The sequence below is a fragment of the Musa acuminata genome, chromosome BXJ3-8 (assembly GCF_036884655.1).
Source record: "Musa acuminata AAA Group cultivar baxijiao chromosome BXJ3-8, Cavendish_Baxijiao_AAA, whole genome shotgun sequence".
Classification (NCBI taxonomy): Eukaryota; Viridiplantae; Streptophyta; class Magnoliopsida; order Zingiberales; family Musaceae; genus Musa; species Musa acuminata.
Genome location: NC_088356.1, coordinates 1,068,184 through 1,079,634, shown reverse-complemented (window position 1 = coordinate 1,079,634; position 11,451 = coordinate 1,068,184). Strand labels below are relative to the sequence as shown.

The 11,451-nt window shown below is 36.7% G+C and overlaps 1 protein-coding gene across 22 annotated transcripts; it reads left to right on the top strand.

Moving 5' to 3' along the window:
- The first annotated feature begins 3,007 nt into the window (after positions 1–3,007).
- On the top strand, positions 3,008–11,345 carry LOC103994130 (cyclin-dependent kinase G-2). Of its 22 annotated transcripts, none has more exons than XM_065165439.1 (12): positions 3,009–4,942; positions 5,031–5,159; positions 5,347–5,482; positions 5,570–5,658; positions 5,873–5,984; positions 6,083–6,189; positions 6,290–6,423; positions 6,547–6,667; positions 6,849–6,922; positions 8,181–8,274; positions 10,285–10,789; positions 11,039–11,345. In XM_065165439.1, exons 1-7 carry the CDS (start codon positions 3,456–3,458, stop codon positions 6,387–6,389), a joined length of 2,160 nt encoding a protein of 719 aa, XP_065021511.1. In that variant the 5' UTR covers positions 3,009–3,455; the 3' UTR covers positions 6,390–6,423; positions 6,547–6,667; positions 6,849–6,922; positions 8,181–8,274; positions 10,285–10,789; positions 11,039–11,345. The 22 variants fall into 22 exon arrangements, with proteins under 22 accessions (XP_009412710.1, XP_018686064.1, XP_065021513.1 ...); XM_065165438.1 differs by having other exon boundaries at positions 6,543–6,667; XM_065165437.1 differs by having other exon boundaries at positions 6,290–6,475.
- Positions 11,346–11,451: the final 106 nt, after the last annotated feature.

The following is an 11,451-nucleotide window of genomic DNA, read 5'->3' as shown; positions in this document are numbered from 1 at the left end:
TAAATAGTTAAGAGCTTATAGTCATCGTAAACCTTAAATGAGAAGGAAATCCTTAAGGGTACAAGGCTCAACCCTATTTATTATTTTCTTTTCATTTCTCTCCGCTACTATTCTCCTTAGTCTTCAACTATCACAACAGCAATATCACTATCATCACAACCTTAAATGAAATGTCTAAGTAACAACATCACTTATCGATTATCATCGATATAACCCTAGTCGACAACAATCAAATCATGATTAAAAAAATGAATTAGCAACCTCATTATTATCATTTGTCTTTCTTTGACTTCATCACTTCTCCATTTACCTTTTATTTTGCCCATGACATTATGTCATTTACCTATTAAGATATATCAAAATGGCATAACCTAATTATATTAGTAAGTCAATTCACCTCGAATATAATTTATTCATAGAAAATAAAAATATCTGGACCCTCGTAACTTTATATATTAATCTTAAATTAAAGTCATACAAGAGGCTTAGAACCATAAGAGATTTATACAAAAATTATTTATAAAATTAAATATTAATTTATAATTTAGGTTACTAAAAAATAGTTGAAAAAAAAATCTAGCTATAATTTGTAAAACCAAAATCGTAGGATTAATAAGGGAAGAATTGAGTTTTTTTTACCTTAACCTTCCTTAGAATTAAAGTTTCCTAACTTTTATGAGAAAAACTGAGAGAATGACTAAAGAAAAGGAGAAAAAAAATTATAAGTTATCATCGTGGTAAAGATGATGGGGCTAAAATAAGATAGAGATGTTTAAGATGTTAGCTTGAGGTCTAGGGTTCGATCTCGTTAGACCTAATTTCATATTATTATTATTATTATTATTGTAAGATTGTACTAACTTCAATTGAATCTAATTTGATTTGACAAATATAATATTTTTTTTAAAACTATTATTCAATCTCACATCTTTGATTAATATTTTTATTTAATTTTTAATTACTTCAACCATATTTAAATAGCTTATTATCCTCCGCATATATGATTAGACTCAAGCTTCCCTACTTTAATCATGATCAAACTTATTCAAACATTAAGATTCACTCAATATTGATTAAAATTAAATAATTATGTTTAATCACTATATGTATGTTTATTATCATAATCTAGCCTCATATTTAAATCCACTAGCACACTTAAGTTTGTTGTACTAAAAAATTATGTTTTTTCATTCTAGAATATACATAAAGTAGATATTGATGTTTATGCATGCACAACTAAAAATTCATAGAATATTATGAGTAACATATTTTGGGAAGCATAAACTTTAATTTTAAAATTAAAAAAATATGAGCATATGTTTATCGTATTTATAAAACATAGACATCACAAATCATATTACTAAATATGAATAATATATATTATTTTTATTTATGATATACGGATCATAATTCAATATGTGTAAGACTTGGATATTATATTTAAATATATTTAAAAAAATATTTCTTATTTGGTGTGAATGAGAGATTTATTTTCTTTCAAGTGTATTAGAACATGGTGACTCCAAGTAAAATTCTTTTCTCCCTCTTATAATGATTTTATCATTACAAATGTGAAAAGTAGGTCTCTTCTTTCACTTTGATTGATTTTGTATTTTACTCTATTTTTATGTAGGCTTTAATTATTGTTGAACTCATATTTCTATCCTATTCGGGATTGAGAGGTTGATTAGATAATTCCTTCAATAGAAAGGTGACAACTCGAGAGGGATAAATCTAATTTGTTGGCCCCACTGTTACATCATGTAAAGTTATCAAAGATATGCCTTACACACCAAAAGGATCCTTCTTGCCTTGACAAGGATGGTTACATGTGATCTAAGCTGGTTGATGCCAAATATGATCTTGTTGACATTTGGGAATATCAATACTAATAGATCCTTCTTATTATTCTATTAAGAATGGTTCTGTCTGATCTAAGCTGGTTCATGTCATATATAGTATCATTCACATTTAAGAACATCAATACCAATCAATATAGTTGGATTTGGAAACTAATAATCCAAAAAGAGTGGATTGGAGTTTTGAGATGTATTATTGACATTTGGCTTGAAACTTAGAGAGAGGGTTTTAATACAGTCATTAGAAAATACTTATCTCCTTCATGAAAATTATGGTTAAATTTTCTATTACTTGCAAACCTACTTATGTTAAGCTTCTCAATAACAACAACACTCCTTCTTGAGGGTCAGGCCATCTCATCATCCATATCACCCCGCAGTAGGCTCTCGATATCGTCCCGTAGACCTAGCCATACTGACTCATAGACCATGATAAATGGATCTAAATACACAAAAAAAAAAAAAAAGGTTTCGCTACCGTTCATGAAAGTTGCTAGTAGGCCATCATTGGAATCTTCAACACTCTAATAAATTGGCTGTTATTGATGTGACAAATATCCACTTTGAAAATGAGGGTCAAATTGACTACATCAATCATATTTTTCTTAATTACTATTTTATTTGTCACAATTATTTCAAATTTTAGTACAGTCTTTACTGATGATATATAATATATAGTCGAGTCATATTAAACATGAGAATATCATGTTTTGTGAGGTCGATCCGAAAACTGCATATTGCAGAACGGTTTCAGATCCAAAAGCAAAACCATCACACGAGTCGGATCCTACCGTACCGGATCCGTGTCATGTTCATTAGTTAGTCGGGTAATCGGACCCAGCGATGACTCGAGTTATCGGATTGACTCGAGTTATCAGTGCCGACTCCAAACCGGGTTGAGAATAGATCCGGCCCACTGACTTCTTTTCCACTCTCATCAGTCGTACCCAACATGCCATCCACTGACTTCTTTTCCACTCTATCAGTCGTACCGGACAGACACAGGTGAATAAGTCGGGTAAGAATTGATACAAGGTATGGATCGACCGATACGTGAGCTTCCAAAGAGGGCCCACACGTTTTCGCGGTCGGCGCCTGCGGCGGCCTCTCCTCGCATCGACGCACAAGTCGAATTGCATAATAATAAGAATCGAACCTTTGCGTTTATCCTCTGGTTTTTACAACCTTTCGCCCTCGTCTCCGTCGGCGCCCGCGGAATCCTTGTTCGGTCTGTGTTCGAGGTCAGTTTCCGTGCTGGTCTCTCACTCCTCCTCCCCTCCTGAATTCTTGCTCGATTCCATCTCAGTCGGGCTCTTTGCCGCGATCGCTACGCGTCAGGTTCGTCGATTCTTGATGGAGTTCGCCTCTTGCTAATCGATTCGACGTCGAGTCAATCTTTCTCCACGTTATTCTTTGATCTTGAAAGATTTTTAAGGGGGTGGGGTTGGGAGTGGTGGTGGTTATAATCGGCCTCGTTGGGTGAATTCTAGCGTTTCGCTCCTCTAGGTTTTGTCTTTGCTTTCCGCCCCTTTCTCGATTTTTAGGGTTTCTTTTGATTACCCGGCCCATCCCCCACTTTAGGCGGTTTCTCACGTTATGGCAGCCGGTGAACATGGTGGTCACCGAGATCGCGAGGTCCGGGCTCGGGAAGCAGATGTAGAAGCCTATAGGAGGAAGGATTATTATCGCGATCGTCTCCGTGATGGAGGTCGCGATAGGGACCGTGGCCGGGAGGCACGTGATAGGGTTAGTATTACACAAAGAGACATCAGGGTGAGAGGAGGGGCGAATGGCTCCTACCGCTCTCCCTTGTCGAGCAATTCGAGTGGTGGAAGCGGTCGTAGTCGAAAAATAAACCAACTTTCTGGGAGAGACGTCGACCGCGAGACTGGGGAGTTGTCCAGTGGGAGTGGATCGGATGATGCTGAAGCACCTGTTTCAAAGATCAGAGAGAATGATTCTCAGGAGAATGGTGATTATTCCGCGTCTATTGGGAAGAGGAAATTCTCTCCAATCATTTGGGACAGGGCTGATAATAAGCAACCCACTGTGGCTACTTCCAGTGGTAAGAGTAACAAGCTTGAACATGTTTCCCTGCCTCCACCGCCTCCATTGCCTCAGGGCTTTGTACCGCCACATTCCATTGAGGTTGTTCGACCAGCCGTAGGGCATGCATTGCCCTTAGATGTAGATGTCTCTGTAGATCCTCCTCAGGAACAGTTGGCAAATAATGAACAGAAAGGCTGGTCGTTAGATGAGTATGAAGAGGAACTTGCACCAGCTCGGAGTATTTCTTTCTCCAGATGGGCAGATGGAAACAGTGCGCTTGATGATGAAGAGGATGAATTGATGAAGGATGATCTTACACTTAAAAAGAGAAAAATCACACCTTTGTCTGATTCAGTAGGGAAACAGTTGCAAAAGAAAACGCCAACTCCTGAGCTAGGTGAGGTTATTGTGAGAGAAAATTCTAGGGTATATCCGTCCATGCTATCTGATTCAGAAGGAGAGAATGGAAATGATGACCGGGGGATTTACTTTGAAAGAAATGATCATATGAATGTTGACAGCAATGTATCTAATGCAGACACTGGTGATCAATCATCTGATACTGACTCTGAAACTGATGTTGATAGAGCCAAGACGCAGGTACCATCACAACCACCTCAAAGATGTATGAACATGCTGCAAGGTTGTAGAAGTGTTGATGAGTTTGAGAGGCTTAATAAAATAGACGAAGGCACTTATGGTGTTGTGTACAGAGCAAAGGACAAAAAAACTGGGGAGATAGTGGCATTGAAAAAAGTGAAAATGGAAAAGGAGAGGGAGGGTTTTCCACTGACCTCACTTAGAGAGATAAATATTTTGTTATCTTTTCATCATCCTTCAATTGTGGATGTTAAGGAGGTTGTTGTTGGTAGCAGCCTTGACAGTATTTTTATGGTTATGGAATATATGGAACATGACTTAAAAGGGCTGATGGAGACTATGAAGCAGCCGTTTAGTCAGAGTGAGGTAAAATGTTTGATGTTGCAGCTGTTTTCAGGTGTCAAGTACCTTCATGATAATTGGGTCCTTCATAGGTACTTCCAGATTTTGCAGCTTTAGCATTTATTGCCTCTATTTCTTCCTTTGTATTTCTGTTTGCTGAATGACTTCTCTTCCCTCTAGGGATTTGAAGACATCAAATATCCTTTTAAACAATCGTGGAGAATTGAAGATATGTGATTTTGGTTTGTCTCGCCAGTACGGCAGCCCACTGAAACCTTACACTCACTTGGTGGTGACATTATGGTACAGGTATATGGTCATGATCTGTATTTTTACTTTTTTTTCTTCTTCTGCTTCTTGTTTCATGGGATGGTGGCGAGTGTTAAATTTCGTAATATTTGTCAATACGTTAATTTTATGGCATAGTCAACCACAATTGCTTCTATATTGAATTAGTTTGATCACTTCAGGCTTACTTTGCTTTTTGTTATGATAGAGCCCCAGAACTTCTTTTAGGAGCAAAGGAGTATTCAACAGCTGTTGACATGTGGTCCTTAGGATGCATAATGGCTGAACTTCTAGCAAAAGAACCATTATTCAGCGGAAAAACTGAGTTTGATCAACTTGACAAGGTATTTTTCTCTAATACAACCGTTCTCATTCAGCACACTTTGACATATGGTTGTATATCTCTTTTAATGTAACCAGCTTTCCTGCAGATATTCAAGACACTTGGTACCCCGAACGAGAAGATTTGGCCTGGGTTTGCCAAATTACCTGGCGTTAAAGTTAATTTTGTCAAGCAGCCGTAAGTCCCAAGTGTAGGCTTCTGCAATTTGTTTTTGATTATTGCATGCATTTATAATTTATAGTGGTTATTTGTCCTGTGATCTTATTAGCACAACCTTTCTCCAGGCCTCGAGCTCTGGATGATCATGCCTAAGCTTTGATGGCACTAGCACTTAGGTGAAGCAGTTTTTATGTTCTTCGGTCATCAGTAATTTTTTTCTTTCTTCTTATAGGTATAATAGACTACGAGAAAAGTTTCCTCCCACTTCTTTTTCTGGATGTCCAACCCTGTCTGAAGCTGGATTTGACTTACTAAACCAACTTCTGACTTATGACCCGGAGAAGGTAAATGTTGAAATAGTAAATCAAATTTCTTACCAGAGACAGTTCTGATATTGCTAGTTCTCTACTGATGAATGTTTGCTGGCTTATTTTGGACACAGAGAATAACAGCAGAAGCTGCCGTTAATCATCGTTGGTTCTGTGAGGTTCCATTGCCTAAATCTAAGGAATTTATGCCTACTTATCCTGCTCAGCATGCTCAAGACAGGTGCCTAAAGTTGTTCAATCAACAAACCTCAGCTAAACGTGGTCTTCCTCGCTTCCTCTTGTGTGTGACCCAATTTTGAATTGTCTCATTTCATTTTCAGGCGTCTACGAAGAGTAACGAAGAGCCCTGATCCACTTGCAGAGCAAAGGATGAAGGAATTGCAACAAGGGGAACTAGGTCTTCCTACCCTGTTTGGTTAGAGGACAAGTACAGAGCACTTACAGGGTCTCGGCTGTGAGTGCTGCCTGCTCATTTAGTCATCTATTCCTGATCACTAATTTCTTAGGTGATACATATATTGCTGGACGTTGCACAAGTTTGTTATGGCCAGAGTGATTGACAATGTTGTTTAGCCAGCGCCACTGATCGTGTGGAGGGTGATAAAGGATTTTATTTTCCTTTTGGGACCCAAACAATATCTCTTGCGGGGCACTCTCTTTTACTTCAGCAGCACAAACTATACAGTGCATCCTTCAAGGTGTGGGATATCAATTTTATCTCAGTTTGATCAATTCCCTCTGAGACTTGTATATGTAACATATTTCTTATTAGCACTTTGTAAATGTGCTCCTAAAGGCTGGATTTAATACCAAGAATTAACTGAATGTTGCCTATGCTTTTGTGTAATCACATTTGATTGTTCATACTGTGTTTGCAAGAGTTGACTGGTCGGTGCGATGGGACATGCTGCTTCCAGTGTCAAAGGAAGTGATCATAACTTTCTTGTGAGAAGGTAATTCATACTGTGATGCTCTTTAAGGCTAGCAAGAGAATGAGTTTTGCATGTTCTGACAAGTTCATCGGTATAATTGTGTTTGCAAGAATTTTAAAAAGATCTAACCTACATATTCTTATGATTTGATACATAGTACAAACAGTAAAATTTTCTATTCTGCTGCACTGATGCTCTTGTTTGTACTTTGCTTCTTTGCCTCCTTTTGAATTCATTAAAGTTCGAATCACTACAGGGAACAAATTGCAGTGTTCTGAACTGGATAATTATGCATTAATTTTGAGGATCGTACATGCTCCAGGATATGATTTTAAAAGATCTTTAATTTGTTTGAATTTTATCATGGAAATTGGTTGTGTGTTTGCATTGTGATATTGAATTAGAGACTTTACATATATAAATGCAAGTATTGCTTTTACATGTGGACATGCATTCTCTGGAAAGTCATAAAAAGAACACACAGGAATGTCTATGCATTTATATGCCATTACATACAGGGAGGTTTAGAAGTTTTGATCAAGCTGCATATGAGTGGTGAATGATGATATAACATGGTTTGTGCTAAACAGAACATGTGGACAAAATACCTCAGCTTTTAATGGTAGGCAGTAGGAACTAACAAAGTTGCAAAAGAGGATTTGGCAAATTACAAGTTTTAAGTGAAAGAAAGGCATCATTAAAGGCAGTGAGTTCATAAAGAATGATAATCGGAGTTTCAAACCTGGGCTAGAAGAATGTGTTAAGAAAAATCCGTCGCCTTATGGATGGTGTTTGGTTTTATTGAATATATCTTCCAATGCAGACATATTCATGCATGTGTTTGAAAGATCACCAAGAAGCTCTATTGCTTTCCATGCTTCATCAGCTCAAGCAAGAGTCAAAATATTCAGCACAAAGTGCATCAAGACTGTATATCTGAACTACAATTGACTATGACATGAAATAGCCTGCCCTAAGGACAACCTTGGTCTAGGCTGTTCCATTTTTTTCTCGTCTTCCAAAGTTTGGCAACTGTCTGTATATAGCTTTAATTTGTTTCCAATTCTGTGTCATATTGTTCAAATTGTTGACCTTCCATCTTTATCATCTTGTAAACTTGGTTCTGTATGCTTCATGTTAGGTACACCTCTTCAACAATATCTTTTCTGTGGATGACTTACAATTTCTATTCAACTCTTATTGTTTGGTATCTTGAACTTGATTTTGGTGACATGCGCTTGTGAGGCCTTTATCATGTAATCTTTGTTTCTTGCTGAAGGGAGTTGCAATTTACAAAAGCTTCTCAGGAAATCAGACAAGTTTAGTTCCTTATCTGCATTTTCAGAATTGAGCGTGTGTTGACTTCATTGGAGGTACTGCTCACCTAGTCTGCATAATAACTCAAGCCTACATATCCACACATATTAAATGTACCTCTGCTCCTAAGATCTGTTTCATTAGATTTTGTTAGTTTATTTGCAATTTACTGCTGTAATGATTTTTCCTTGTAATGTTTCATTTTAGTCCATCTGTGTTTGGATGCTAGAAGATTCATACTATCTTAGTACATTAATTCTTGTTGGGAACGTCCTACTGCTTGGATCTGAATTCTCTGTTGTTGTTTGAAATTTGAATGTCTTACCGCTTATTTTTTAATCCAGCACTAGGTAAGAATTGTAAGATGAGATGCCAACATACAAATGGTCTAACAACAAACTTTGTTTGATAATGTTAACATTTGTTCTACTTTTGATAGTGATGCCCCAATACACCAAAGATTTGGAACTTCTAGTTCTAGGTTGTTGAGAGGTTGAGAAGACAAAGTGGTTTAAGCTTCATATCTACCACCTCATCACTTCTAACTTGAGAAAGGCATGCCCTTTCTTTGTCAGCATCATGGTGTTTGCCAGTTTAAAATGGCCAAGGGTTTTCCTTCAATTAAATATAATTGAGGGTTTTGGTTTTGTAGACCATAGAAACGCTTTGAAGTCCAGAAAAAATTAGAATAATGTTGTACATGCCACAAGGTTTTAAATACTGGTTGGACCAGCATGTATTGATCTGTATTTACTACTTCGATCAAGGATTGCTGCTAGATTATATACTAGGTTTTTTAAAACTATTTTTTCAATGATGCAGGTTCATAAATCCTTGGTTTCCAGTACCATAACAGTTCGACAAGATATTGTACTGAGACTTCAAACCTTCTAGCCCTACCTTCACTTTAGGCCTAATATCTATAACAATTTTTTAATCATTCAATAATTTTCTTTTGAAACTTGGGTTTTCAATGCGATGCATACTTTATTCTTTTATCAGAACATAATTATCAATATTCATTTAGTTGCTCCTTAATAATTTTTAATTGGAACTTTGTTTTGGATGTGACTAATCAATTTTCATAAATTTTCATTCAACTTGCATTTTTGCTATTTTCCAGTTAGGCTTTTGTGCTGATCAACAAACTAGTGAATCTCAATAATCATGGTTGAGATTTTATTCTCGACTTAATTAATTTTTAACTTTTGCTTCCTAAACTACATAATATCTTCTAGGACTGCATGTTGAGCGTATCAAGATTGGCTAGTGTTAATTTTATGATGTATGACATTATGAAAGTTTGTATAATTTTTCAGCAGGACTTGTATTGTGGATGTCATTGTTTTCCATGCCATATCTTATAGTTGAGCGTAGATTTAGGAACTAGATAGCTAATGCGGGTCGAGGAAAGAGGTAAACTGAATTTAGGCAACTTTATACTTGTTCTGAATTTACCTATGCAAAACTCCATTTGCTCGTAGGACATTCGTTGGAACTCATTGTTTCATGGAGACTATTGTATTATACATTTAGAGTTTTCAATTTTATCCTGTTCATGTTAAGTAGAACTTAAACCTAACATGACAACTCTTCTAGAGTCTAGCAGTTGTAACCCTTGAGTAGAAGTTATGGTCTGCATTCATCAAATTAATGGTATTCTTTTCTTGTCTTCAATTCTTCATGTACCATACTCTAGGCTCAAACAACTTAATTGAAGTGGTGGATAGTTCACACTTATCAATCTAGATGAGCCTTCTGCTTTGTTGTTTGGAATTTCATCTTTTAAAGATTGCTTGATGCATCTGAGAAAAAAAATCTACGAACCTTTTAGATTTGTCTGTGATCACTTTGGGAGCTATAGGTCACCATAATATGATTATGAATTGCTGAGATCTTTAGACTGTTATTTATTCGTGCAAAGAGATATTTTTGGAAGAGATGTAGCATATATGTATATGTTTACTGTTGTTGTTGCTTGAGTTCATCACATTTGGGGCAAATGCAGGTGTTGGTTTTTGATCCCACTGTATCAGCAGTAAATTGATGTCTGTTTTTGTATGTAGGATTCACCAAGTCAATGATGAGCACCATCCTTTCTCAAAAGTGAGCATTAGGATGGAAATACATAAGTTCTCCACTGCAGGAAGGATCCTACTGCATAACTCAGTCAACTGTTGAGTAATTTTTCTGACCTATATATTTAGTCTAATTATTGACTTTAATAGAAAAATGGCTTCATATATTATATTTTATGATCCTTTTAGTCACATTCATCCGTTGCAATTTCAGTACTTTCTGCAATCTGGAACAAGTGGTTTGTTGTCCACCTCATGTATATAATCTGGATATGACTAGGCAGTAAGCATTTGTTTTTTTCAGTGTCTCCTCTTTCCAATTGCATTCCTGCAGATATAAGCTACCTTTACATAGTGTTGTGGTGTCCACGAGGGTGATAAACTCTGTTAAGTGTAGACTGAAGCATATGACCACAAGATATAGCTTTGGCCGTGACTATTGAATCTCAAGTCATCTGCCTAAGCAGTCTTGCCTGAAGCACCACCCTCTGAGGTACATCACTTTTTTTTTTCTTTCCTGCTCTTCCCTACTAGGTCGGTTACCTTGTTTATTGAATCATCTGATTATGTAAAGATCTATTATGGTTTCGTTTGCCTTGGATTTTCTTTTCTAGTTTTTCTTGTGATTCACAATCAATCTATTGATTCTGTTACACAGTGGGCAATGCCATGCTATTTATAATCTTGAGGATTTCAGATAACTTACAGTCTAACCCTGTCCTGTTCACTTGCCTTTTTTCAGCTTATTAGGCCTCGGTGGTCTCCAGCTGATCATTTCCAGAAGATACTGGTGATATCAAAACATGTTAGAGAGAATAGGGGGACAGTGCTGAACATGATTTTTTTTTTCCTTGAGAGTTTCACATGTATTTTCTGTTGTCATGGATATTTAAAAGTGATTGCCCACGGTGTGTCATTTAATTTCCCTGAATGCTCTGACCAAAAACTAAATATCTAATGCTTGGTGAGTGAATAATACTACATGTAGAGTCGGCATGGGTATATGGCATGGGTAAATATCTAATGCTAGGGTTATATTATTATTATCAGAGATGTTTTGGTAAACTTCCTGCTAGTAGTTTCGTGTCTGGCCTTTTCTGGCTTCTGATGAACATCTGCGTCTTGGCGAATAATCTGTACGACACCATGACCTAT

Bases quoted from the DNA above. Each gene is read 5' to 3' on its own strand.
- LOC103994130 (XM_065165439.1), top strand. From the start codon at position 3,456: ATGGCAGCCGGTGAACATGGTGGTCACCGAGATCGCGAGGTCCGGGCT. The intron at 4,943-5,030 runs GTACTTCCAGAT...TCTTCCCTCTAG, and splicing joins GATAATTGGGTCCTTCATAG to GGATTTGAAGACATCAAATA. The intron at 5,659-5,872 runs GTAAGTCCCAAG...TTCTTCTTATAG, and splicing joins GTTAATTTTGTCAAGCAGCC to GTATAATAGACTACGAGAAA.